Source organism: Erithacus rubecula (assembly GCF_903797595.1).
Source record: "Erithacus rubecula genome assembly, chromosome: 11".
Taxonomy (NCBI): Eukaryota; Metazoa; Chordata; class Aves; order Passeriformes; family Muscicapidae; genus Erithacus; species Erithacus rubecula.
Genome location: NC_136663.1, coordinates 20,473,179 through 20,500,477, shown reverse-complemented (window position 1 = coordinate 20,500,477; position 27,299 = coordinate 20,473,179). Strand labels below are relative to the sequence as shown.

The 27,299-nt window shown below is 55.9% G+C and overlaps 2 protein-coding genes across 3 annotated transcripts; both read right to left on the bottom strand.

Moving 5' to 3' along the window:
• Nucleotides 1–525: 525 nt before the first annotated feature.
• On the bottom strand, nt 526–1,360 carry LRRC3 (leucine rich repeat containing 3; the record flags this gene model as incomplete). Its single annotated transcript, XM_079315649.1, has 1 exon — nt 526–1,360. One exon carries the CDS (start codon nt 1,358–1,360, stop codon nt 536–538), a length of 825 nt encoding a protein of 274 aa, XP_079171775.1. The 3' UTR covers nt 526–535.
• A 2,126-nt stretch (nt 1,361–3,486) lies between these two features.
• Nucleotides 3,487–22,829, bottom strand: TRPM2 (transient receptor potential cation channel subfamily M member 2). 2 transcript variants are annotated; one of them, XM_079314673.1, is made up of 33 exons: nt 22,615–22,829; nt 21,175–21,441; nt 20,749–20,834; nt 20,152–20,320; nt 19,531–19,711; nt 18,989–19,155; nt 18,558–18,738; nt 17,933–17,994; nt 17,568–17,768; nt 16,597–16,699; nt 15,848–15,969; nt 15,154–15,504; nt 13,978–14,115; nt 13,262–13,391; nt 12,847–12,992; nt 12,619–12,731; nt 12,315–12,531; nt 11,688–11,806; nt 11,269–11,401; nt 10,961–11,132; nt 10,521–10,704; nt 9,427–9,605; nt 9,167–9,299; nt 8,969–9,056; nt 8,352–8,439; nt 7,922–8,061; nt 7,405–7,481; nt 7,214–7,315; nt 6,881–6,967; nt 6,617–6,722; nt 5,502–5,603; nt 5,018–5,134; nt 3,487–4,776 (listed from the first exon to the last, which is right to left on the bottom strand). In XM_079314673.1, exons 2-33 carry the CDS (start codon nt 21,367–21,369, stop codon nt 4,651–4,653), a joined length of 4,515 nt encoding a protein of 1,504 aa, XP_079170799.1. In that variant the 5' UTR covers nt 21,370–21,441; nt 22,615–22,829; the 3' UTR covers nt 3,487–4,650. The 2 variants fall into 2 exon arrangements, with proteins under 2 accessions (XP_079170799.1, XP_079170798.1); XM_079314672.1 differs by having other exon boundaries at nt 12,315–12,731.
• Nucleotides 22,830–27,299: the final 4,470 nt, after the last annotated feature.

Sequence of the window (27,299 nt, the reverse complement as noted above, 5' to 3'; positions counted from 1 at the left end):
CCAGCTCATGACTGGGGCTGCATTCCCTGTGAGCCCAGCTCAGAAAGAAAGAAGGAAAGGTCTGGAAAACTATGCATACACTCTATCATGTTCTATCCAAGAAATGTAAGCAATATTCTTATTATAACTCTGTTGTGTCCAAGCACTGTCTGCAGCTGTGGTCCTGGAGCCTTCACTGAAGATATCAGTATATTTCAACCTTCAGTAGAACGCACACTGCTACTGTGGAACTTGAAACCTTTTACTTACTAAAAGCATTAGAACTCACTGTAAAACGTATTCAAACCCTGCACTCTGATTTCTCTCTGAACAAGTCAGAGATCCCTGACTCACTGACTCCAACAGGAAAAAGGGTCTGGCTGGGGATGTTTGTCCCCAGAACCTGCTCTGGGATGTCCCTGGAATCCCTCCCCCGTGCCGTTTGCTCACGCTCAGTCCGGCGTCGCTGGGGAGGCACACTGGTGGCACTTTGGGCGTCTCGCCAAGGAGTTTGATGCCCAGCAGGAGGAGCTGGATGTGGCAGCCCATCCCTGCGCTACAGGGCGGTCTCGGCTCGGGGCTGGGCTCCGGGCAGCGAGTGCCGGCGGGAGCGCTCCCGGTTGTGGCGCACGTAGCAGATGACATAGGTGACGAGCATGGCGAACCAGCCGAACATGGTGACCAGCATGGCCACGTCCATGGTCCTCTGGCGCACGCTGCAGAAGTTGGCGCCGGCGTCCAGCACCTGCAGCAGCGGCTTGCCCACGAACTCCTGCCGCGGGGCCGTGTGGCAGGTGATGTCCCGCACCGAGTCCGGGTCCAGCCGCGCCTCCCACAGCACCTCCTGCAGGGCGCACTCGCAGTGCCAGGGGTTGTTGGCCAGCCGCAGCTCGGCGTTGAGAGCCAGCAGCGCCTCCTTGGGAATGCTGCGGATGCGGTTCCCGGACAGGTCGAGGCTGCGCAGCCCGGCCGCCACCCCCCGGAACGCCGCCCTGTCGATCTGCTCGATGGCGTTCCTGGACAGGTCGATCTCCTCCAGGTGGGACAGGTGCCTGAAGGCGTTGCTGGGGATCCTGGTGATGCTGTTGGCATCCAGCTTGAGGAGCACCACATCCCTGGGGATGTCCTTGGGGATCTCCTCCAGGTGCTGGGAGCTGCAGAGCACAGCCTTGGCCCCTGCCCGCTCCGTGCACTGGCAGCTGGGGGGGCAGGAGCTGCCCCGGGGGATGCAGAGCAGGAGGCAGAAGAAAGCCTGGGCCACGCTGGTGGCTGGGGTGGCGGTGGTGAGGGTCATGGTGCAGGCAGCCAGCTCAGCATGGCTGCTGGCAGCTCCCCGGGGGAGCAGGACGTGCCCCCGGTGCCCCTGCGAGGCCTCTCCCATCGCTGGAGGGAAGCTGTGGGCGGAGGGGATATGACACGGCGTTATTTCCTGGAACACAGGGTATAGCTCGTGTGTGATGTGCCCTGGCACAGGGGTGAGAGCCCGCGCTCATGGGAAAACAAGGGTGGAGTGACACTGGCTGTCTTTTCTTTTGGTTTAATCAAAATTGGAAACCCCAGCTCGCCCACCCCTGTCTCTGCAGAGACCACCCAGGTGGACAAAGGGAGCTGCAAGATGGGTTGGGAGCCTCTGCCCCGTGCTGCTACCAGTTTCCACGGGGGATGCAGTAGTTTGCTGCTGGAGAAGAGCAGCAGTAAATTCCTATCTCACCAACCCTGAGTGTTTAAAAAAATGATGAGTCAGACTCTAAGGATCATCAGACAGACTTAATCACTGCCAGGATTTTAAGTAACAAGATGTGGAGTTCTTGTGCTTTCCTTTCCCTTCCCTTCTGGTCTGTCAGCTGGTACAAGTTCGAATTTCCAAAGGTTTCACCAAAGAGGTGTTTGGAGGTGAGTTTGTTTTTAAAAGTAAACAAAGAGTATGGTTTGATAGCCTGACTCAGGGTGGGAGGTTGAGAGAGGAGCCACTGCCTAGCACAGTAAAAGGGGTGATGGAAAACACACCCCAATGCTGCCAGGGGCAAGGCAGGAGGTGAAGCAGGTGGGACACCTTTCCTCTGCCTTTGATGCTGCTCATCTCCTCCTGCCAGCCTGGGGGAACAGATCCTCGTGGAGGTGAGACTGGAAGGCCAAAGGAATTAAATGTCCCATGTGATGTCATTATGAGCACCAAGCTGTTGTCCCTCTGGTACCGGAATCCTTCTGCTAATAGCATTTCCCTGGTAAGAGCAGCAACCCTCAGGTGTGACCGTCCTTAGGGTACCACAGAGGGATGCTCACACCCGAAGGATGCTCATACCTGAAGGATGCTCACTCCTGAGGGATGCTCATACCCGAAGGATGCTCATACCTGAAGGATGCTCACACCTGGGGGATGCTGTCTGCAGCTTTTCCCGCAGCCCTGCCCAGAGCTGTGGATTCTGCCCGGGGCTATGAAGTTGAGTTTCCCTGCCAAATGTACGGGGCTCGGACAGCTCTGTCAGCTCCGTCTTTCCCGGGGAACAAGGGCGCTTTATGCCATGCGGGTTCCCACCGTGTGCAAGGGCTCCGAGGGGCCCTCAGGGACCCTGGGGCAGCGCGGGGTGATGCTCCGGCCCGCCCCCTGCCCTGCCCGGGGACAGAACCCGGGACTCCCCCGCGCAGCACGACCGAGCCCGGGGGTCCCTTACCGGCTCGGCCAGGGCGGCTCTGCTTCGCTCCGGCCCCAGGTGCGGTGCGGAGCCGATGTCGGTGCCGGTGCCGGTGCTGTTGAGGGGAGGGTTCGGTGTCGATGCCGGTGCCGGTGCGGTGATGTTGCAGTGCCGGTGCCGGTGCCGGTGCCGGTGCCGGTGCCGGTGCCGGTGCCGGTGCCGGTGCCGGTGCGGTTCGGCCGCGATCCCGCTCGGCCCCACCTGTTGCTCGGCCGCTCCCGGCGCCCGGGCCGGGCGGTCCCGGCGGTGCGGGGGCGGTGCGGGGGCGGGGGGCGGTGCGGGAGCGGGGGCGGGGGAATCAGGGTGATGGGACAGCCAGGATTCACCCCACGGGAGAGTGGCCGCCCCAGTGTGCAGAAATTAAGTGCTGCTAATGAGATTTCCGCAATTCTGCGGTGCGGGCTGCGGGTCTAGAAGTGCCATCAGCTGCTGTAAGGCACGATCTCCCTCCCCGGCCATGGCCCCGTCCGGACCTCCCCGCGTCTCAGCCGATGTCTCCTGTCGCTCTCGGTGACAGAGACCAGGAGCAGAGAGCAAACAGTCCAGGAGCAACGGAAGGAGGTGCCGTGCCATCATTTTGGGATGCCCCCAAAGCATCAGCACAGCTCCCATATCAACACTAAACAGGTCAACTCATCACGAGCACCCTGGTCTGCTGCAAGGTGTTCCCACGGCAGGGGGCTTGAAATTCAATTATGGTTAAAGCCCCTTCCAACCCAAACCACTCTGTGATTCAAACATCAGCGGAGAGAGTCTAAAGCAAAGTGAGTTTGTATAACAAGACTGGGGTGGGAGTTGGGTTTGTCCCAGAAGTTTGCTCCACAAACAGCCTGTATGGCCTCCAGGAATGGCCCCTGGTCAAACAGCTGTGAGACACCACCAGCCTGCAGTCGTTTAACACATGGTTTATTGAGCTGGGTTGAATACATTGCCAGACTGAGCCCCCTCCCCTTGCCAAACCCCAGTGCATCACTGGTGAAACTGCAGTTGTGCTGTGGTGGCCACCAGTGTGGGATGAGCAGCCTTGGCTGGCCAGTGTCTGCTCCACTGGGAGAAGGTGGGGGTACCAAAATCCCTTCCTGAGCAGTCCCAGGCATAACTGTGCCACTGTGGGGCTCTTCTGGATGATCAAGAAATGTATCCATTGTGCCATATTCACCCCGTGGCAGGCAACAGAAAACATGAGTGAAGGACCCATTAAAAGCAGGGATGTCTGGGATTGACACTCGTGTCTCTCTGCTGTCCCTGCCTGCCCAAGGAGCCACAGAGCATGGATCACCTGTGTCCCAGCAAGCTGCCACTTTCCATCCATGTGCACGAGGAGATGGGGACAGGCAGGTGACATTTAGCTGGGGCCTTGGCTCAGGGAGAGGAGGGAATTTTAGCTGCAAGCCAGTGCTCAGCACACACACAGGATCACATATCAGCTTGGGGCATGGCAGGTGGGCTTGTGCAGAGCTATTGAACCACAGGTATATCAGCCAAGAGCTGCTCACACCTTCAGAAGTGCTGGAGGACCATGTTGTTGGCTCTGAGGTATGGGTACAGCCACCACAGGAGTGACTCCAATCCTTTGGGATCTGGGGCAGTGGGGCTCAGAGCAGGAGCAAGGAGCAGTGATGGATATTCTGGTGGAGGGTAACTGGGACTGGCAAGCCCCCAGTGCCCACCCCAAAGCCAAGAGCAGGGTGGGGAGGACAGGACTATCTCACAGGAAAAGCCCTGTGGCTCTGTGTGCCCCAAGCTCTGGGCTAGTGCTGTGGGCTGATGTGGAAGCACCAAGGCAAGCTGGGTGGCTGAGGTGACTGGGATTCACTGCCCAGGCAGCCCGTGTCCCCAGGGAGGGGACATCTTTCCTCCCAGAGACCTGCAATATGCATTCACAGAGGCACCCAGAGTACCTCAATGCAGCAGCTCCCCTGTTCTCCCAGGGTGGAGCTGCATCCCAGGCAGAAGCAGGAGCCCTGTGCACCAGCCCTCAGTAGTAGGCACCGAGGAGGGTTGAGACCTTGTGCAGGAGCTCCTTGTGGTTGGCGTGCAGGGGGATCCTCTTGTCCAGCACCTGCCAGCGGATGCACAGCTCTGGGTCACAGCCCTGGAGGAACTGCAAGGGGACAGGTGTCACACGTGGGCTGCTGGCCATGTTCAACATCACCTCTAGTCCCCAACCTCCCGCCCTTTCTTTTTGGGGCACACATTGAGGTGGCACCCCATGTTCATCCCCATGTTCTTCCCCCCACTGCATGCAGCCAGAGAGTCCCAGTGCTATGGAGATCTGGGTCTGGACATCTGCCTCCTGTGGCCCAGGAGGGCTCAGGGTGACCCACAGGGTGACAGCCCCTTACAGAATTCAGCCTCTTCATCTCCACGTCGTTCTGGGTGTCAAAGTGCACGCTGATGGCCACGGTCTCCACCCAGGCATTGTCTGTGTTTCGTGGGTCATCAAGGTACCCCTTGTGTACCTGTGCATGGAGATGCCACATTAGCAGCCCTCAGCACCTCTCTGAGGACATCCTGCCCTGTTGGAGACCAGAGGCCCCCTCCCACTGCAGCTGGAGCCATGGGGAGTCACTGCAGCAGGCACAGACACTGGGGTGGGCAGCCCTCTCCCGGGGTCTCTGGGCTGCTCCCTGACCCCCACACATGAATTATGGCACATCTTCACCTCCCTCTGCCCTTCCTCTCAGGTGATGCACCCTGCTCCTGTACCCTGGCCACCCAGTGACACCTGTACCCTGTGACACCTGTATGTCCCTGTGCCAGGGTGATGCCCAAATGCCCCCATCCCACTGAACCCTCCAATACCACAGGGATACCCATGTGCCCCACCTCAGTGCCTTGTTTCAGCAGGTTCTGGAACTGGGGCCAGAACTCCCGGCGCAGGATCCACTTGAGCTTCAGGGGCAGCGTCTCGCCCGGCTCCAGTGACCCCTGTGCCAAAGCAGAGTCAGCTGTGGGGCCTGCAGCCTCCCTCCCTGCCACCAGCTTGGCCAGCAGGCCAGCCAGCACTGCAGAAGATAGCACAAGGTCTGCTGGTGCCTCCCATCCTCCCTCTCCTGCACAAAGGCAGCTCTGCCCAAGGGGATGTCTGAGTTTGCCTGATCCAATGCCTGCCAAAGGATGCTTTGCCAGTGGCTTAACAGGCTCACAGGAAGGATGTGAGGATGGAAGCCATGGAGGGGGAAGAGGGAGAGGCAGGGAACAGGGGGTCAGGGTGAGTGGAGCAGCCCTGGCATGTTCTACAGGAGGGGCAGAGGTACCTCAGCCAAAGCTGTGACACACACCTGTGATTCCCTTCCTTCCTTCCTTCCTTCCTTCCTTCCTTCCTTCCTTCCTTCCTTCCTTCCTTCCTTCCTTCCTTCCTTCCTTCCTTCCTTCCTTCCTTCCTTCCTTCCTCCTTCCTTCCTTCCTTCCTTCCTTCCTTCCTTCCTTCCTTCCTTTCCTTCCTTCCTTCCTTCCTTCCTTCCTTCCTTCCTTCCTTCCTTCCTTCCTTCCTTCCTTCCTCTTCCTTCCTTCCTTCCTTCCTTCCTTCCTTCCTTCCTTCCTTCCTTCCTTCCTTCCTTCCTTCCTTCCTTCCTTCCTTCCTCCTTCCTTCCTTCCTTCCTTCCTTCCTTCCTTTCCTTCCTTCCTTCCTTCCTTCCTTCCTTCCTCCTTCCTTCCTTCCTTCCTTCCTTTCCTTCCTTCCTTCCTTTCCTTCCTTCCTTCCTTCCTTCCTTCCTTCCTTCCTTCCTTCCTTCCTCTCCTTCCTTCCCTTCCTCCCTTCCCCCTTCCTCCCTTCCCCCTTCTCCTTCCTCCTTCCCTCCTTCCCTCCTTCCCTCCTTCCCTCCTTCCCTCCTTCCCTCCTTCCCTCCTTCCCTCCTTCCCTCCCTCCCCTCCATCCCTCATCCCTCCATCCCATCTCCTCAGCTCCTTCTGCACCAGCTCTGGTTTCTTCCAGCTCTTACCCCAGGCAGAGCCCACACATCTGACAGTGGGTATTGGGCCACCAGGACTTCCAGCATCTTCTTCAGGCTCTTCCTTATAATGGACCCATCCAAATTCCTCCTCCAGCTGTGAGAGAGGCCCCTGTCATGCAGCAGCTAGACTTGGCTGCCCTCTGCCCATCAGTGGCCACACTGGCAGTGTGGGGTTTGGCCAGGTGTCTGAGGTGACCCCATGTCCCCTTTCCACCCCACATGCTCACCCCATGGTGCAGCAGGATCACTCACCGGGTCACCACAGGGTGCAGGGCATGGTTGGGCCCAAAGCAGTGCAGCCTCCCACGGCCTCTCAGCCCCGTCCTGCCCATGGGGTTCCTGCCAGGGTGAGAGAGAGGGGCTGGGGCAGCACCAGACTCCCTCTGTGCACCCCTAGAACACTTCCCACGTTTTTTGGGGTATTTTTTCAGGGCTCAGCCCTAAGACAATACATGCAATTATCCCTGCCCCACCATCAGCTGTAGGAAAATGGGAATGGGATGGATGTGGCCAGGCACCCCTGGGCTCTCTGTTCCCAGTTCTTTTCCTCCCCCAGCCTCCCAGGAGCTGTGGTGTGGCACTCACAGTGGCAGCCCGTCCTGCACGGCGTAGAGCCCGTGGAAGCTCTGCCGGTCGATCAGCCCGTCCATGGTGTTGTAGTTGATCTTCAGGAGAGACTCCAAGGAGCTGCAGGGTGGGAGGCAGCCCAGCAGGGAGAGCTGGCTGTGCTACCCAGGGCAGGGGGGAGGATTGGGGAGCCATGGGGGGAGACTCACAGGCTGAAGGGGTCCTGCACTGCCATGTCCTTGTGGTCAGCTGAGTAGGCAGGGGGGTCGTAGAGTGGGAAATCCACCTGCACGACACATGGCTGGGTCAGCCCCCCACAGCAGACAGGGAGCCCAGGCACACCTCTTGGCCTGGTCTCTTCCTCTGCCCAGCTTGTGGCATCGCTCCCCAGGTGATGCTCCAGGCTCTGCTGGGGGCTGGGCTCAGGGTCTTGGCTGGAGGGCTCACACCAGATCCTGTCCCTGACCCTGAGCCACCTGTGCTTCAGGAAATGCAGAGGTGGGTGGTTGCACCCTCTGTGTCCAGCCAAGCACTCCTAGGCATTCCTAGCACTGCAGATCCTAGCAGGAATGGTGCCCTTTTCTTTGGGGTCACTCAAGCAATGGTCCCAGGGCTGGGAAGAACAAGAGCTCTCCAATGGGATGTTGGGTTCCTCTGCCCACCACTGTCAGGACATGCCTCAAGCCTCCTCCTCCCAGCCCCCCTGCCCAGCATCACAACTCCTACCTCCCAGGGAACCTTCTCATCTGGCACGGGGAAGCGGAGAGTGTGAGACCCTGGGTACAGGAGGTTTCGGGCAAGCACATGGTACGGGGGCTGGCTCTCCTTGGGTCTCCCCTCCAGGTCCATCTCCTTGGAGTCCAAGCCTTTGGAGGAGACACAGACAGCAGGGTCCCAAGCCCAGCACTGTGGGCTGGGGCTCTGCTGAGAAGGCAGGCTGGGTCTCCCCATGGGGGCATTGATGTCCCCTGGGACCATGGAGCCTGGCTTCCCTTCTGGCAGGTCCTGGATTAAACCCCAGGAAGGGTGGGAATAGACTCAGGAGGTGCTGGATGACTCCATGGGGACACCAAACCTCCCAGGACCAAAGGAACCTCTGCCTCACTGCTTGACAGGGGTGTGAGGGGCTGCTGGGGAGGAGTTGGGCTCTGCTTACCCATGGGTGGCACATCCTCGCCTGAGCTGAAGCCATTGCCCCTCAGTGCCTGCATCATCCACCTCAGGGCCTGGGCACTCTGATGCACCTGCAGGGCACAGGGGAGGCTCAGCCCCTGCCCTGCTGCTCCCCAGGTACCTCGGGATCCAGCCCTGCCAGGAGGCACTGCTGCCCTTGGCTGTGTCCTGATGTTTGCCTTGGAAAACCTTCTCCAGGGAAATGTTTTTACAAAGCTGGTGGAAAGGGAGATGGAAGCAGAATATGGCAAGGCTGGGCTGGCTCCCCGGGCACCTCACTGCTGGTGCAACTCCAGGGGGAGGTGACAAAGAGTCTCTTCTCCAGGAGGTCTGGAGGGCCCTCTCAGGGCAAGGAGAAGAGCTGGGTCAGCTTGAGCTGTTTGGTGGAGGCTGTGGCCCATCCCACCATTTCCCACCTGCATCCTGTTTACTTCAAACAGAACTTTTCCTGTAAACCTTTTCCCCTCAGAAGCTACTGGCAAGGAAGCTCAAACTGTCCCAAAGGATATTGATTCTGACAGAGTTTGTGTTCTGGTTCAATTGACTCAGCCTCTGGAAAAAATTCACCTTTCTTGGGTTCTTGCCCTGGTTTTGCCTCACCTGGTCCTCCAGAGAGCCCAGTCTTTGCTCCACTACCCCCGTCCTCTTCACCCGGTCCAAGTCCAGCAGCTCTGCCAGGACATCAACCCTGGAGAGAGAGTGCAGGCTGGAACACCCTCAGCAGCCACACCTGCACTGATCCCAACCCTTCTGTGCCCAGGACACCGAAGGAACCTCCTTCCTCAGGAGCAGCCGTACCTCTGCGCGATGTCCCGGATCATCTGCTCCGTGTTCTGCTTCTCCTGGCACTGCTGGTGCTGCAGGTAGTTCTCCTTCAGGTACATCTCCCAGGAGAGAAGGGCAGCTTCTTCGTTTTTCTCCAGCTTCTCCTCTGCCGAAGGAAGAGGATGGCAGTGCTGCCACATCTCCATGTATCCCAAACCCCAGGACCGCAGCCTCGGGGCGCGGTGCCACGGCCTGGGGAGGGGGCAGAGGGCAGGAGGGGTGCTGGTGCTCACTGAGCTTGTGGTGGGAGGCTGGCTGGCGCAGCAGGCAGCGCCGCAGCAGCAGCTGCAGGTGGTTGAGCAGGATGAGGGGTGGCGGCGCGGGCGGGCGCCCGTGGTACTCCTCGATCAGGTCGTGCCGCTGGAACTTCCAGATCTGGTCCGTGTGCTCCTGGACCTGCTGGAAGGTGTAGCTGGGGCACAGCCCAGGTGTCAGCTGTGCCGTGGGGGTGCAGGGCCTCGTCGTGTTTGAGTGGTGTCCCAGCTCTACCCAGCTCCCCCATCAGCCCTGACCTGCAGCTTGATCTATAACCCCTGCCTCAGGCTGCAGTACAGGATGTGACCAAAACTGTGTGTTCTATCACCATCTGTTGAACCCAGGTAAAGCAGTGATCCTTATCTCTGTGGAGATATTCTCTGTTAATGGGCCATCTGTTAAAAACCAGGTGGGGCAGTTCTTTTATCTTTTTGTTCTTTATATTTTCCACAACCCATCCTCCCTCCAAGAGATATCTCCTGTTAATGGGCCATCGAGTCCCACTGCATGACTGATAAAATTACATCATCCCAGTGGGAGATGCTCCAGCCAGGGGGAAGAGACAAGCCTTTCCTACTTAGATAAAAACTGAGATTTGGAAAACAACAAATCAGCCTTTTTCTACTGCATTCCAGATAAAAACTGAACCTTCCCACATCATCCCTGGATTCCAGAGGAAAACTGCACCTTCTCCAGGAGCACTGCTTCAGCTGAACCACATCTGCCACTGCAGGAGGATGCAGACACCATTGAATGGGACTGCTACCAACACCCTGACTGACTGACGGGTGTCAGCTTGGATTCTTACTCTGTCAGTGTTTTGGGATTGCTCTTTGTAATACTGTATTTCTATTTTAATTTTCCTAGTAAAGAACTGTTATTCCTAATTCCCATATCTTTGCCTGAGAGCCCCTTAATTTCAAAATTCTAATAATTTGGAGGGAGGTGGTTTGCCTCCTCCATTTCAAAGAGAGGCTGCTGCTTTTCTTAGGAGACACCTGTTCTCCAAACCAGGACAATCCCCAAGTGGGATCCCACTGCTTCTATTGCATCTGGAGCTCCCCAGACTCACTTGAACATGGCAATGAGGAGGTTGAGGAGGAGGATGTTGGTGAAGAGCAGGTAGAGGCACAGCAGGATGACCGTCAGCCACTCTGGGAAGATGGGCTTCTTGTTGTCTGCGTTTGTCTCTGGGCACTTGGGCTTGTAGGGGTCAGTCCCGTTGGGGCTGCACTGGTCGATGTTGAAGTTGACCCCTGTGGGAGAGCACAGTGTGACTCCATGGTGGCCAAGCCTCAGGTGTCTTGGGGAGCATGTTCTGCTCTCAGAAAGGAGCCAGCATCCAGGGAGTTGAGCACCAGGCAGGGATTTGACCTCCATCTACATCATCCCAGGTGCTCTTTTCACTTCCAGCTCTGTGGGACTTCCATGGGCCAGCATGGCACGATTCTGGTGCATCAGCTTTGTCACAGCCACCCTGCTGGTGCCATGTGCTGTCACAGGGTCCCTTACCATCGATGTAGGAGGGGATCTGCCCAAAGATGGTCAGGTAGGAGTGGTAAACCACGCCACGGAAAAGCCACTCCACACGCTCCTCATTGTGGATCAGGATAGCCTGCTTGGCCACCCCAAAGGACACCACCCACACTGCCAGCAGGAAGAGGAAGAAGAAGACATCCTTCATCTGCAAAGACAGAGGGGAAGGATAGCTGTGTCCTGGAGCAAGCCCCTCTCCAGGATGGGAGAACATGGGTGGCATTTCCATCTGCTCCAGCAGGACAGCCCAGCACCTCCCCAGCAGGACAGAGGGGAGCTCTCACCATGCGCTTCACGATGATGATCTTGGGCCCCAGGGTTTTACTGACTGTGAAAATGTGCATCAGGCGCAGGCAGAAAATGATAAAAGCCAGGGACAGTATGATGCGTCCAGGATATAAGGTGGATGGGATCAGCCTGGACACGGAGATGAGGAGAGGAAACAGCTCAGGGCCACCATAGAACCATATGGAATCATTTGGGTTGGGATAACTGAGAGGGAGGGGAGGCCCTGGCACTGCTGCCCAGAGTAGCTGTGGCTGCCCCATCCCTGGCAGTGTTCCAGGCCAGGTTGGATGGGGTTTGGAACAACCTGGGATAGTGGGAGGTGTCCCTGCTCATAGCGGGGATGGAACTGAATGGGCTTTAAACCAGTCTGAGATTCCATGATTCTATGAAAACACCACTGAGCTCTGCAACTCACCTGCAAGTCAGCCCTGCAATAAAGACTAGGATGGCACAGATATCCAGCTTATTCCAGAAGTCCTTGATGTACAGGGAAGCCATTTTCACAACCCCGAGTCCGTCTGGATCGTACAAAAGCTGTTGGGAAGAGAAAAGGGGCTGGGTGTAAGATACTCTGTGTGCCTTATAGAGGGGAGAGACCACATGGATCATCTGGACATCACTGGGCACTCTCACTGACCCAGAGGTAGCCTGAGCCTATGTGATTTTCTCTAGGAGCATGGGGAATATCTGGGAAGGAGACCTGGGACATTGGGGCTCTTCAGGCTGGAGGAGGAAGGCACCAAGATGTTGAAGCAAAAGCTGAAAAATCTCAAATCTCACACAAAACCTGGAAATCCTGCTGGGAATTCACCCAAAGGAAGAGCTGCCTCCATCTCCTGACACTCCCAAAACACCAGACAACACTGGGAAAAGCCCAGCAGCCCCACACCATTTTCTTCTGCAAACATACAGGGCCAAGGAGAATCCCTGGCCTCAGAGATGGGGGATCTGGTGGTGACATGAGAAGCAGCACGGGACCAGGAGCACCCAGAGGGCTGTGTCCCCTGCTGTGTCCCCTGCCAGGCTCAGCCTGCTGCCCCACCTGGCGGGTCTCCTCGCACACCAGGGAGAAGAGCCAGAAGTAGATGAGGTATTCCCGCCAGGACGGCGCCGGCTGGAAGTCGACCATGAGGACGTAGGCGAAGAGCAGCAGGAAGGTGAAGTAGGAGAGGGTGTTCATGAGGAAGATGACGATGGGCGCGGTGAAGAAGGCTCGGAGGCGGGCCAGGCAGCCCGTGGGCTGCAGCCTCTTCTCCCTGCTGGGAGCAGGGGTGGCTGTGGGCTCGGCAGCTGGCAGGGGTGGCTGGAGGACAGCCCTGCCCCAGTGTCCCAGCTGCCACAAGTACCTGAAGGTGATGAGGTTGGTGTAGAGCAGCGGGAAGAACAGCATGCACATGATCACCCTCCACAGGCCATTGTCCACAGACAGCTTCCCCCACCAGACCTTGGTTAGGAAAGCCTGTGAAGAGGGAAAAGGGGAGTGCTGGTTACAGAACCAAAGACTATCCACGAGGAACTCTGGATTTTGGGGACACTTGGGCACATTGTCTCCAAGGACCACTGCTGGAGCCCACCTGGACACCCCCATGGGACACAAAATTCATGTTCTTGGCCTCCAACGCCAGCTGCAGACAGGTTGTCTTCCCCCAGGCTTCAGAGACACGGGTGAGAAGCTTCTGGGCTCTCTCTTCGTCCTTGCGGTAGCAGTCTGTGAACACGCCTGGAGGGGCCAGCAGCAGGGCACACAGAGTCACCCTTCTGAGCAGGACCAGGACATTGCACCCGCTGTGGCACTCCCAGCACCCTGCAGGCACAGCCTTTGGAGCACAGTCCCCAATTGTGAGGATGGGACCCTCATTTCTCACTCCCCAGACATCTCCTGGGTAAAGCTCAGCACTGCTGTGGGGTGCAGGAGCAGCCCTGGGGTGCAGACAGGAGCAGCTCTAGGGTGCAGGAGCAGCCCTGGGGTGCTGGTGCCCGCCTGCTCACCGATTGCCTTGTGTTCATACTCCTCAGCCAGGGCCAGCATGTCATCAGTGGTGTCCGTGTCCTCCTCCTCCTTGGCCAGCTCCTTCAGGATTTTGCTGCAGGCCAGTGCAGCTGCCATGCAGTCCTGGCTCTGGCACAGAAGGAAATCATGGACACTGTCTGTCAAGTCCCAGAAGTCTTGACAAGACATCCCCAGCTCCCATAGGAAGGAGGGTGTCCCAAACAGATCATTGCTCAGGATTGACAGCTTGCCATGACAGGGCTGAGCCAAGCTCACCTCTGGATAACCCACTGCCATGGGGAATATGGGAACAGCCCTGCCCTCTTGGTGGGATGCTTTGGCTGATAGGACAGTGCTCCTTGGCATGTTCACTGTGCCACCAGCTACACTGCCTCTTGCCCTGGAATGCTGTTTATGTTTATGCATTTTTCACTCCAGCTGTGTGTCCCTGTGTGCTCTTCCATCCTGACTAGCCCACTTCTGGCCCTGCACATCCCCTCTACCTCTTTTGTCCAGGAAGGGAAGGATCTGGTCTCATGGTGTGGCTGGACATTAAGTTCCCTCAGGCTGGCTAGCTGGCTCCTGTTTGGTGGGGTCAGGCCCAGGACAGCTCTCCCACCACCCCAAATCCCAGCAGCTTCCACTGCCCCTGGGACTGCGAGCTTTGGCTGCACATGAGCCCCTCAGCAGTGGCCAGGGCTGTGGGCTGTGGTACCTGGGCCCAGATGATCTCTGCCAGCTCCCTGCGGTTCTGGAGCACGGCCCAGATGAGCAGGTCCCGCACGGGGTCCATGGTGAAGGTGACCCGGCCAGCAGAGCGCTTGTAGAGGGAGCGCAGGCTGGAGCCCTGCACCTGGAAAATGCAGGGGAAACAACTTGGGCAGGGCTCTAAGGCACTTTTAGTATGATTTTTGAGCAGACACCCAGCTGCATCCTCCAGCACAGCACAGCTCCCTGAGGCAGTCTCCCCTCCCTGCTCTCTGTGGGGCTCTATGGGGTCTTTGGGATCTTATGGGGTCTTTATGGGGTCCCTATTGGGTCTCTTTGGGGTCTTTATGGGGCAGGGAGATTCCTATGGGCTCTCTATGGGGGCTCTATGGGGCTGGAGGGGCTCTATGGAGTCTTTATAGGGTCTTTAGGGGGTCTCTGTGGGGGTCTATGAGGTTTCTATAGGACTGAGGGGGCTCTATGGGGTCTTTATGGAGCTCTGTGGAGTCTCTATGGGGTTTCTATGGGGCTGGGACATTCCTATGGGGTCTCTATGGGGTCTCTATGAGGTTGCTATAGGATCAGGAGGGTCCCTATGGATCTCTGTGGAGATCTGTGGGGTCCCTATGGGGTCTTTATGGGGTCTCTATGGGGTTTCTATGGGGCTGGGATGTTCCTGTGGGGCTCTATGGGGTTACTTTGGGGTCTCTATGGGGTCTCTATGGGTTTCTTTGGGGCTGGAGAGGCTCTATGGGGTCTCTATGAGGTCTTTATAGGGTTACTTTGGGGTCTTTATGGGGCAGGGAGGTTCCTATGGGCTCTCTATGGGGGCTCTATGGGGCTGGAGGGGCTATATGGGGTCTCTATGGGGTCTCTATGGGGTCTCTATGGGTCTCTATGGGTCTCTATGGGTCTCTATGGGGTCTATGGGGTCTCTATGGGGTCTCTATGGGTCTCTATGGGGCTGGAGGGGCTCTATGGGGTCTCTATGAGGTCTTTATAGGGTTACTTTGGGGTCTCTTTGGGGTCTTTATAGGGCTGAGAGGTTTTCATGGGGTCTCTATGGGGTCTCTATGGGTACTTTGGGGTCTCTTTGGGATCTCTATAGGGCTGACCCCCCGGGTTCTCCCTTGCCCCCAGGTCCCTCGGGGCTGGTCCGCGGCTGCCCGCGGGAGATGCTCACGTTCAGCTTGATGTGCGGCACGGGGATGGAGAGGCGGGGCCGCTCCGTGTGCTTGGGCTTAGGGTAGAGCGGCTGGGTGGAGCAGCCCAGCAGCTCCCGCAGCACCTGCGATACGTGGTGCATCTGCAGCCTGGGCATTTTGGAGCCGGCTGTGTGCTCCCTCTCCTCCAGCAGCACCTTCTGCAGCTTGCTGTGGAACAGGCAGGACGGGGCCAGGTTGTCGTAGAGGTAAACCAGGGTGTCCCAGGTGACAAAATCCTTGAGACGCACTCCCTGCTCCAGGAACAGCTTCACAAACTCTGGCTTGTTGGAAATCAGGGCAGCTGCCATCACGGGGTGGAGATCTGAGGGCTGGCAGGCCAAAAGCAGAGGTGAGAGGCTCTGTGGTCTCAGAGCAGGATCCTACCATGCTCCTCACTTTAACCCTGAAGAGTCTTTGGATGTGAAAGAAGAGCTGTCAAAAGGATTTTCAGGTCCTACGTAGGTCTTAAAAAACACTAGTTTTGAATTAAAAACCAATTGTCTTTGTGTGTGCTTTGGGTGCTTGAGAGCATTTTTGAAGAGCAGCTCCTGTGAGTGCATTGGGAGTTCAGGGTCCAGGAGAAATCCCTTTAAAACTCTCCCCAGGCACAGCCAAGGTGGGAAGTGCCCTCCACACCCACAGGCCTGACAAGCAGCACAGGGATGGCTGTACCTTCCAGTCGTGGTCATCTGTGAAGATCTCACTTCGGGCAATGTCCACCCTGTTCCAGGCCACAGCCAGCTTCAGCTGGTGGTCCCAGTTCTCACGACCAAAGTGGTCCTGGTTTCGGGATGCTGCATGCAAGGTGCATGTGTTAGAGCAGAGCATCAGCCAGTGAGGACATACCACATGGAGGCATGTCTGACTAAGTTATAGCTTGCATATTTTCCAGATTCTGTACTAAATTAGGATATAACTCTGAACTTCATATAAAGTGTCAGCAAGTTCTCCTCACAGCTCAGTCACACAAAACAATCCTTTTCCAGCCCCAGAACCAAGGACACTGCTGCAGCTTCAGCCCAAAAAGTGCAAACAGCAGCAAATTTAGGAGAGAATTTGGGAGGATGGGACTGTAGAACCTGGAGCTGGAATTGGACAATGAACCCCAATGTATAAATGGACCAAAACTTATGTAAGTATGAAAACTTGTGACCAGGGATCCACCTTGGGTGTAGCCCCAGCCAGGCTCTTGGTGCTGCCCAAGGTGAATCCTTTTAATTAACACCTCCTTTATTTCTTTAACTCTGCCCAGCCTCTGTTCCAGGGACCCCTCCAAGGCATCACTTGGTTAATGATCCCTCCCCAGTTACAAGGTTTGGGGATTTCTTTGGTGACCCCGTAAGTCAAGCACTGGTAGGAGGTGACTTGACCCCCATCCTGTTCACCTTGCCCCATCCTCCAGGGAGGCCCCTGCCCCTCACCTTTGAAGAGGGCCTGGAGGATGGCCACATCCACGTCCTGCTGGCCGTATTTGCCCTCTCTGAAGATGGTCAGCAGCTGCCGGCTCCGCACTATGTCTTGGATCTACAAGAGAGCCGTGGGCAAGCAATGAGCAGCACCATCTCCTCCCTGCTGCTTCCCACTGTGCAGGGCAATGCCTCCCTCCCCTCTGTCACCTGCAGAAGCCCTGTGCTGTGTTCCTCCATCATGGGTGGGTGTTCTACCTTACAATGTACAGATGTGCCCAAAAGTGTGTATTCTATCACCATCTGCTGAAACCAGGTGGGGCAGTGATTTTTATCTCTGTGGAGATATCCTCTGCTAATGGGCCAGCTGTTAAACAAGGTGGGGCAGTGTTCTTTATCTTTGCCACACCCCATCCTTCCTCCAGGGAGATATCTCCTGTTAATGGCCATTGAGTCCCACTGCAGGACTGATAAAATTACATCAGCCCATTGGGAGATGCCCCACCCAGGGGGAGGAGCCAAACATTTCTTACCTAGATAAAAACTGAGATTTGGAACACCAAGGCAGCCCTTACCCACTGGTTTCCAGAAGACAAGAACTGCCAGACCTTTCTACAGGATCACTGCTTCAACAAAACCCCTTCATCTGGATTGCTACCACCACACTAACAGCAGATGTCAGGTTGTATTCTGACTCTGTCAGTGTTTTTTTCTTTTGTACTATTCCATGTATTTTATTTTTCTCTTTTTTCCTATTAAATTGTATTTCTGACTTGAAGTCTCTCACTAGTTTTGCTTTCAAACCATTAGAGCTGGTCCCAAACACTCCCCCTCTGCCCAAAGGGAGGAGGCAGTGGAGGAGCAGAACCTGAGCCCTTGGGGTGCCCCCAGGACAATGATGAGGAGGGCTGGGGGCAGATGAAGCTCACACTTCCCACTGGGACCCTTGCTGCTCACCAGCTCAGGGGAGCCTGCAAGGGCCTCACCTTCTTGGTCCACTCCACCAGCTTGCTCTCAGTGAAGAGCTCGTAGGTGTCCTGGAAGAGGAGGCTGAGTTTCCTCTGGATCAGGGCGATGGTGATCTGGGCCAGGGGCAGGCTGGCCACCTGCGCGATGACATCGGCCACGCGCCCCGACCCCTCCACGACCACACAGGGGGTCCCGTTGGTGATGGCATTGTAGATGGTCTGCAGCATGGAGGGGAAGTTGGTCTGGATCCCAGCCAGGCACCTCAGAGCCTCCCTGAGGCCAGGACCCTGCTGCTGCTCCCAGTGTCAGCGTGGCACCACTGAGAGCAGCGCCCCAGGAAGGAGCTGTCCCTCCTTAGCCCTCCTCCTCAGCTGCTCCTTACATCAAGAGTCCCAGGGCCTCCTTCCAGCACCACACACACAATGGGGATCTTGATGGCAACACCTGCAGGGAAGCAACACCCAGGGTCACCCTCCCGTAGGGCTGATCCTCCATACAGTGGAGTGGTGGAGTGCAAAAAGCAAGGTGGGAGGAAAACCATGCCCAGTGATTGTCTGGCATGGCAGGTCAGACTCCTGGTGGGATTTTTGGGGGTGTTCTGTGCAGGGCCAGGAGTTGGACTTGAGGGTCCTTATGGGTCTCTTCCAGCTCAGAGAGTTTTGGGATACTGTGTGCATATGTTATGACAGGAGATCATCTGCACAGTGAGAAAATGTCCCCTGGGAGCTTCCTTGGGAAGAAATTCTTTGGGAGAAATTACTTTCCCTGATCAGCCCAGCTTCACAGGGTTTGGGGATGCCTTTAGTGATCCCATAAGTCTGGCAGAGAAAGGTACTTTGATCTGTGTCACAGAGGAACCAAATTCCACATTTATCATGGCAATCCTCTCAGACCCTGTGCCTGGATCCTGTGGGGAAGGCACAGCCTCTTGCTGGAGCCCAGGAAAGAAACCCATTCCAGGGGGATGGCCCATCCCTGCCTCAGGCTGGGCTGTGTGCTGCCATTACCTCCTTTCACCTTGGTCTGCTCTGAAATGAACTTCTCCAGCCTGGTCCTCAGGGGGATTTCCACCCCATACCTCCCGTGGGTCCCGTCATCCACCAGGATGAAGTGGGAGTGGTTGCTGTCCAGGCAGGACAGGCTGCCTTGGTTCTCCTCATCCAGCACATACTCAGCAGGAAAGCCCCCCTGTAAGGTGCAGCAGGAGATACTCTGGGAGAAGCCTGGCAGAGGAGCAGCAGACAACCAAAGTAACCAGCACGTGGGGACAGGAGTGGCTCAGCATGTGGGGACAGTCTGGCCAAACTGTCCCTGTGCCCCACAGTGCTCACATCTGCCTTGCCTCATGCTCCACCAGCCCTCAAACCCATAGTCCTGGGCAGGACTTCCCCAGAAACCCAGGCAGGGGCAGAGCAGCCCCTGCCCAGCCCTGGCTCACCATGGGGCAGACGAGGCTCTCCCGGTTGTACACGGTGCCCCAGGTGGCAATGCCAATGGTGACAATCTCGCCCTCCTTGTGGCTGCAGCTCAGGATGAAGTCTCTCACTGCCTCTCCCACCTGTTTCATCACACCGGCGTGGGACCCCCCTGTGATGATCCAGGCTCCTGGGGGCACAGAGGGCCGTGGGAAGGGAGAGGCTCTGCTCACAGCAACCTCCCAGCCTCCCCCATACGGCTGTGGGTCCCTGGGGTGCTCCAGCCCCCAGGAGATGTCTCTTCCCTGCCCTTCAGCACCTCTCTGAGTCCAGCTCCCTCTGAGCCTCTTTGCAGTGACTGAGAGGAGCAGCCCATCCCCTGGTGATTGTGGATCTACAGGTCTCCTGAAACAGCTCAGCATCACCAGAACAGCCCAACTGACTGAACCTGGAATGGCCAGGTACTACCACAGGGAGATTCTCTGCATCCAGATGACCTTTAAAAGTCCCTTTCAACCCCAACTATCCTATGATTCTGTGATTTTATTACCCCGTGGTCTCTTACCTGTGGTCTGGGCCACCTTGACTAGCCCTTGCCTGAAGATGTTCTTCAGCCTTGGCTTCATGACGAAGTTTTTGGCTCCCCCAGTGACAGAGATGAGCAGGTTGGGGGCGTCCAGGCCCCAGTGCTGTGTCATGAGGTGGTAGATGACCCGAGGAGGGGTGTCCGAGGAGACACGCACGTACTGCAGAGAAAGGGACCATCCACACATTTTGGGTGTAAACAGTGGGGCCAGGTAATGGGACACCTCCTACACAACTCCACCTGTCCCACCCAGGAGGTTTCCCAACATCATTCTGCAGCAGAGTCATGTTCCTGCTAGCCCTGGTTTTTGTCCATGACCCTATTCCCATTTGCTTTCCTGGGAACAAACATTCCCCAGACAAATCTAAGGGCAAGATCAGGGAACAGCCACTCCTTGAATCAGAAATCTTGTGGTTTCAGGAAGTGTTTAAGACTCAGAGGAGGGGTCCACTGACTTCACTGCTTGAGTCACTGCTGCCTTTGGGGCAATTCCACCCTTTCCCACTGTCCTGTCACTCAGGAGGGAAATGTTCCCATGAATCTGCCATGGCAAGACCCAAACACTGGCTCCCCACAGACTCAGATCAGACAACAGATCACCTTCCCTGTCTTCTGTCCCAGCCCTGTGAAGTGGATATCACCAAAGGCATCCGTTGGCATTTCCTGGATGTGCCTGCTGGGATCCCATTCCTTCCCCAGGAAGATGGGAGGTTTGGCAGCATCATCCAGGTGCTGTTCCCTGAGATAGCCACACTCACACACGACCCTCCTGAAAAACAAGAACGGCTGAAACCCAAAATGCAAAGCCCAGCCTCAGCCCAGGCAGGAGGTGCTGTTCTCCTTAGGAACAACATCTCCCACCCAGCTGCTCCTCCAGCTCAGAACTTGTGCAGAAACAAGGGCAGTGTTTGGGGGGGAATTAAGAGAAAAAAAATCCAAATATTCCCACAGGTAAAGATTTAGGGCAGAAATATTTAGGATGGAGGTAACTGCCTGCAAAAGCATAGGAAATGTTTTTCATTGGACACAGAGTTTCAGCCTTGTGGTGATTCACCACATGCTGAAGAACCAGTCAAAAACAGAGTTTTGAATCTCTGTGACAGAAAGATGGGATTTTCTGCTGCTGGAGCTTTACCACCAACCCTGACTTCTGCTCTGCTGAAAGGGAGGGAAAGAAGGGAGGAATATCTCACTTACCCAGAATCTGATGTCTGGGAGCTTTCCACAAAATAGGTGCATTCCTTCTTTCGGATGTTTTCAGGAATCCAGGAGATGAGATTTTCCTGATGGAGCAAGAGAAGCAGCAAGGGCTCAGGGTTTCTGGAAAGGGCCAGAAGGTATGCCAGGGGGCAGACACCACGGTGATGGGGGCACATCTGGGTGCTTTTTTGGGTGTGAAGGATGAAAGCTCCATCACTGACTGCAAGGATAAAGCCAGATACACTCCAAGGAGAAGGGATATGAGTGCTGGCCATGTGCCTCAGATGTCTGGAGGTTTTCTGTCTGTCCCTAAAACTAACCTGATCAGTTACTAATGCTCCTGTTAGTGAGTTAATGGGTGCACTAACACTGTTTCCATGCATGTGCCCATCCACCCCCTCTTGCAGCACCTCCTGAACTTGCCTTTTCATTGCTGCCAGCGGGGAAATGCGCCTTCCTCCTGCTCCTTGAGACGCTGCTGCTGCTCTGCTGCAGGTTGGGGACTACCTCGAAGTCACTCATCTTGCTGGGGTGCGTGGCAGGGTCATCTCCCCTCTCGGGGCACACCTTGTTCAGCTCCGAGGGGAGCACCTTGGCGCTCCGGCCCCGCGCGGACATGGCTCCTGCCTCCTGTGCTGCTCTGCCTCCTTCCTCCTGATCCTAGGCTGGCAGCTCCTCAGCACCCCCATCCTGAGGGCACTGCAACAGGATCAGAGAATCCCAGAGTGGTTTGGATTGGAAGGAGTCTGAAAGTTCCTCTCTTTCCGCTCCTCTACACCTTTCCCTAGACCAGGTTTCTCCACGCCCCATCCAGCCTTCCATGAACTAAGAGCACTGATGTGCTCCATCCATCATTGCCTGGGTGGAGATTAGCCCATGGGAGACCTCACCACAATCCTGACACAGTGTGTGGTGACCAGCCTCAGCGTGCAGCCCATCAATGTCCACAAAGCCCTGACACTTTCAGCCTGAGCTCTCCTCACCTGCTCCCTGCTGCAGGCAGCTGGGATATTTCTGGCAGCAGGGAGAGCAGAAACTAGGTCTCTTGTGTGAGCAGCATGAGCATGGCCCTGCATGGAAAATCTGGGAATATGGACATGCTGGCTGCAGGGACCAGGTGCCCCTCTGTGGAGGAGTCCTTTGTCCCCTGCAAAGGTGCCCAAGATGAACATGGGCTTGCTGCAAGCAGGGGCTGCAAAACTCCTGAACCCCCCTGAACACTCACAGCCCTCTCTGCTGAGAGGGGAGAGGTGCTGGAGCAAAGGTGGAATTGCTCCTGGGTGTCTCTGGAGCCTGAGAGGGATGGATTAGGTAATGGAGGAAGCACCAGGCTCAGGTGATGCTCTGGTTAGGCTGTGGGGTCTGCATTCAAGGAGGATTTTTTCTGCTTTCTTTAAGCCGAATCCTGCATTTCACCCAAGGGTGGGGAGTCCTTGTGGGAACAAGGAGTTCTGATGCCAAATCATGGAGCAGCAAGGAAAAGCTATTTTATCAGCCTCCCTCCTGGGATCTACACAGCCCCACTGACCTTGAGAGGCAGATTTTGGCAGACTGGATTTCTGCATCAGCACAACCCCCAGCAGATCTGATTTTCGGAGAGAGAGCAGTTGAAATAAGGACAAATGCATTCTTTATTCTTGCTCATGGCCCCACAAGGCAGCCAGGCTGTGGGGGCTTGGGACATCAAGCCATGCAGGAAGGGCTCCCTCCCTCCAGCACTGCAACACCTGTCCTTAAGGGCTCAGGGACAAGGACAGAGCCTCTCCGGGGGCACAGGGTTGGATGGATCAGCACGGGGTGGTCACAGCACCCCCGGGACGGAGTGCCAGGTGAACCCTGCCCCCCCAGCCGCGCTGCCCGTACCTTCCCTGCCGCATCCTCCGGCCGCATCCCCGGCTCCGCACGGGGCCATCAGCCCCGCGTCCCTCCGCTCCGACGGGTCATTTTGGCACCGGAGACACAGGAGATGAGGAGAACGGGGCAGAGCTGCCTGCAGAGAGGAGGAGGAGGCAATCGGCTGGCAGCTTCCCAGCGAATGAGGCTGCAGGAGCGATCCGTGCCCAGGAGCTGCAGCTCCCGAGCTGGATGGAGTGGCTGAGTCACTCCGGCACCCACCCGCAGCCCCGCTGCCCCCAGCCCCAGGGACCAGGCAGATGTCAGGATCCCGTTCCTGAGGCTGTTAGAAATGCCTCTGCCCGAATTAAAGTGCAAACCATGCGGCAGTGACAATAGTGTGGGTTTTGTTTGAAGGTAAATATGGGGAGAGAGAGAAATAGGAAATAGGTGATGGGGACAGCAAGAGAGTAACAGGGACAGAAAAAGGAAATCATCTACACTCCGTGGATCCCAATATCTCAGTGTTCCATTGATCCTCCCCAGCAGGTTTTCTTGGTGGTGAGGGTCCCCCCAAAAAACATTCAATCTGATGGGTTAATCAACTCTCAGGCCAGGTAGGAAAATCCAGGCACCTCCCTGGTGCAGGGGGAGTTTTCCACTGTCTGTACAGCAGCCTCTGGGTTTGTTGCAGCCCATGCAGTGCTGTGGTGCAAGGCTGCAGGAATGGCTCTGGGGGCACTTTGGGGGTCCTCATGGATTAAGGCACCCCTCAGCTGCCTCTCAGTGAATATCCTGTGGATGTGGCAATCCCAGGGTTGGGGGGCTTGTGTAGGGGAGGATGGGTTCACTGACCTGAGCAGGGGTTGCACCCAAACTTCCTCCCCCCACCTCGCCTGGGGGGGAAAATCTGTGCAAACCTGCTCCCAGCAAATGGGTCTGGGGGCTACAGCCTACCCCACCCCTAAGCAAGCCAGAGATGGTTCTTAGCACAGCTGCTGGGGTTGGCCCACATTCTTTTCCTTGTTTACTTGCTGGTTTCAGGTGATGGAAGAATGGCTTTTCCCTTTATCTAATCTCAGCACTCTGACTTTCAGTCCAAAGTCCCTGTCAGGCATCTTTAGGGTGGCTTCTTTGGTTGTACCTCCTTTATGCAGCTTTTGTTATAGGGAGAAAAACTTTATATCAATGTTTGAGGCACAAACAGGGGCTGCTTGGGGGATGGATGGTGCCAGAAAGGAGCAGCAGCCTGGTGGAGACCCTGGTGTGTGACAGGCTTGGCAAATGTGATGAAAAATCCTTTCCTTAACTGACAAGTATCCTTTATATCATGAAAGTTTATAAACTTTATGTGTATATATACTATATATATTAATTCAACACTGTGATGTAAAGAAGCAGTGGAGTTTTACTGAAGACTTTGGTATTGATTGTGCTGAAGTAAAACAAACAGAAGGACAGCCTGGCCCTGGAGAGAAGGACTTTGCTTTTGGGAGGCTTAGAGCAGCTCCTGAGGGATAAATCCCTGGGGTGACCAAGGTGCCACAGCATCCCAGGCTCTGAGACCCTCCCAGCCTTGTCTGGTGTCCCAGGTCAGTCCCTGCAGCCAGAGGGGCTCAAGGACACCTGGATCTATAGACAGGCAGAAACAGCAGCTTTGCCAAGTTTCCCTGTGATTGGAGATCTGTTAGTGTGGGTATCAGTGCTCAGTCAAGCTCTGTCTTACCTGAGTGCTCAAAAAAATCCCACACCTGGGTGCCCTGATTTGTCTGGGACATCTCATGGCCATGAGTAAATATTTACACTTGTAATTCCAAGCTTTGCATCCCAGCCTGGCACCTTGGTTGGTGAATTTTTATTGAGGAACTTCATGTCCCACCACAGGCAACAAAAGCCTTTTGCATGGTGCTTCCCACCTTCCCATTCCAGGTGCTTTCCTCCTCCTGTGATGCTCTGTGCCCTAAATGAACTGGCTCCTTGGGTGGATTTGCAGCCACTTAACTTGCATTTGCCACAACACTCAGTTAACAAACCCAGCATCCCTTTTCCTTGGGAAATGTGCTCAGCAGCAAAGCCAGCCCAAGACAGCAGCCAAGGCACTGGATGCTGCAGCACTGATTTGGCTGCTGAGGCTCAGCAGCAGCAACACTCTGGGGAGCCCAGGGAACTGCAGCTCTGAGTGAGCTGAGGGTCCTGCAGCTCCAGGCACTGTCATCCCATGGCTCTCTTGTCCAGGGAAGGAAAGAGAGATGTGAAAGGTCTGGAACACAATCCTTACAAGGAAGGGTTGAGAGAGCTGGGGGGCTCAGCCTGGAGAAAATGAGGCTTGAGGGAACCTTCTGCCTCTGCACAACTCCCTGACAGGAGGGAACAGCCAGGGGGTCAGGCTCTGCTGTCAGGGAAAAATGGGTAGGACAAGAGGAAATGCTGCACCAGGGGAGGTTTAAGCAGGATATTAAGGAAAAAATTCTTCACTGAAAGGCTTGTCAAGGATTTGAACTACTCAGGACAGTGGTGGAGTCACCATTCCTAGAAGCATTCAAGAAAATGTGTGGAAGTGGCACTAGAGGACACAGTTCATTGGAGAACACAGTGGGAGTTTGATGCTCTCATTCAGGGAAGCCAGTGGAACTCATGCCATGGATGGTCCATGCTAACTCACCTGCTGGGGCTGGAAAGTGGGCTAAGGGAGGTGAGCACAGCACTGGGGTTTCCTTTGCACCTTGCTTGCTGGTTTAGTGCCTCTCCCCAGCACAGCATGAAAAGGGCACAGAGCTTTGTCTAGGTTGGTGGCTGGAATTGATCTTAGAGGGCTTTCCCAGCTCTGATGATTCCATGACTTGATGACTCTGATTTTCTGGTGGTAAAACATCGTGGGGCAGTGCTGGGAGACAGGTGGGAAGGGAAATGCTGCTGGATCTCAAACACAGCCACTTCCTTCAGGTTTGGCATGAAGCTTTGGGATGCTGTGATGGGCTCAGATGCTGGGGAGAGGCACTGAACCAACAATCAGGGTGAAAATAAAACCCCAGTGCTGTGCTCCCCTCCCTTAGCCCGCTCCCCAGCCCAAGCAGGTGAGTTAACACAGACCATCCATGCGATGAGTTCCGCTGGTTTCCCTGAACCAGAGCAAACAGCTGAGCCTCTTTGCTGGGAGAACAGATGCTGCTAATAAGGCAGTAAATAAATCCATGTGCGGCGCTTTGCAGTCGGGTTGTAATTACCTCTGCAGTGCCAAAAGAGCGACGCCAGGGCTGCACATTAATGACACATTAATGGGAGCGCTCATCCGCTCTCGGCGGGCTGGCTCCCCTGAGACCCCGGCTTTTATTTCATTTTTGCACACGCCAAAACCACCGTGCTCCGGTGGGACTCGCCTGGAGCCAGCACTGGGGTGGTTCCCACTGCTCCTCCTAAGAGCCCAGCTGAAAACCAGCAAGGCTGAGAGCAATTCCCAGCAAGTTAACATCCATTGGCAGCAGCGGGAGGAGGGAAGCGGCAGACGGAGGACTGGCTGCACACACACCGTGCCCCAGGCCACGTTCAGCCAGAGTGTAAGGAAAAGTAATCCACAAACAGCAGAGGTTTATGTCCCAAAAGGACATAGAGGAGTCCTTTTTGCTTTATTCGAATAAAGGGAGAGGCCATGGGGCATTCTCCTGGGATCTCTCAGATTTTTGGAGGACGCAGCCTCCTTTTATCCCAATTTCTCGGCTGCTTTTCCCTCTCTTTCCCTTGAGGTACTTGAGAGGCACAGACTCCCTAGAATACCTGATACCTGAGATTCCCCTCTAATGTATAACCCTCCCTTTTAGTTTTTAATTCTTATAGAATTCATAGTTTCCCCCTTACTATTTTCATCTTCCGAATATCCAATTTCATTTATCAGCAAACATACAGTTTGTTTGTAAAGGCAAATATCTTTTCCCATTCATCAATCAGTGGAATGCCTCCCATGGTTTCTTTTATCTCTGAGTGCTAACCTTATCTACCAGCAGATCTACTGCTTGTTTGTAAAGACAAATTCGACTTTCCTCTCATCTAGCAGGAGAGGACATGTGCCTGGTCTGCCAGGGGCAGGTGATCCCTCCTGCCTCTTTCCTCCATGCCCCAAAGACATCATTCGGATCTCTGAGCAGTTCCCATGAAGGATGAAGCTCCCAAGACCTATCTCCTGCTCGCCAGGGTTTTCCCACCTACACCTCCATGAGGTTTCCACGGGCAGGAGACAGCGTGAAGCTGTGGTCACCCTGAGAAGCCCCACCCCGTGCTCAGCTGCCCTGGCTGGGGCAGACACAGCCCCCAACACTCTTGATGCCAATGTTTGGGGGCCATTCCTGGGCTCTGGGCTTCTCCAGACCCCTTGAATGGATCTGTCCTGGCTGATTTCTCCCAGCCCTTCAGCTGGTGGCTGTGCCAGGCTGCCTCTGCAGCCCAGAGAGCCTCCAGGACCACAGAGCTGCTGTGGGGCAAGGACAGGAGAGTCTGCCCCCATCTCCATCCCATCTCTGTCCTCACTGTGGCCCTCAGGAAGAAGGGACACTGCCCCCTTAGGAATCTGCTGAGAGATCCAGGCTCTCCCTTTCCTCTTCTCTTCCTGGGCTGCATCCCCACATCCTGTGGCACAAACCCACCTGGCAGTGGGCTGCACAGCTCAGTGTTCACCCAGCTCCCTTCCAGGCTGTCCCTGCTGGGCTGGGGCTGTGCCTCTGTTA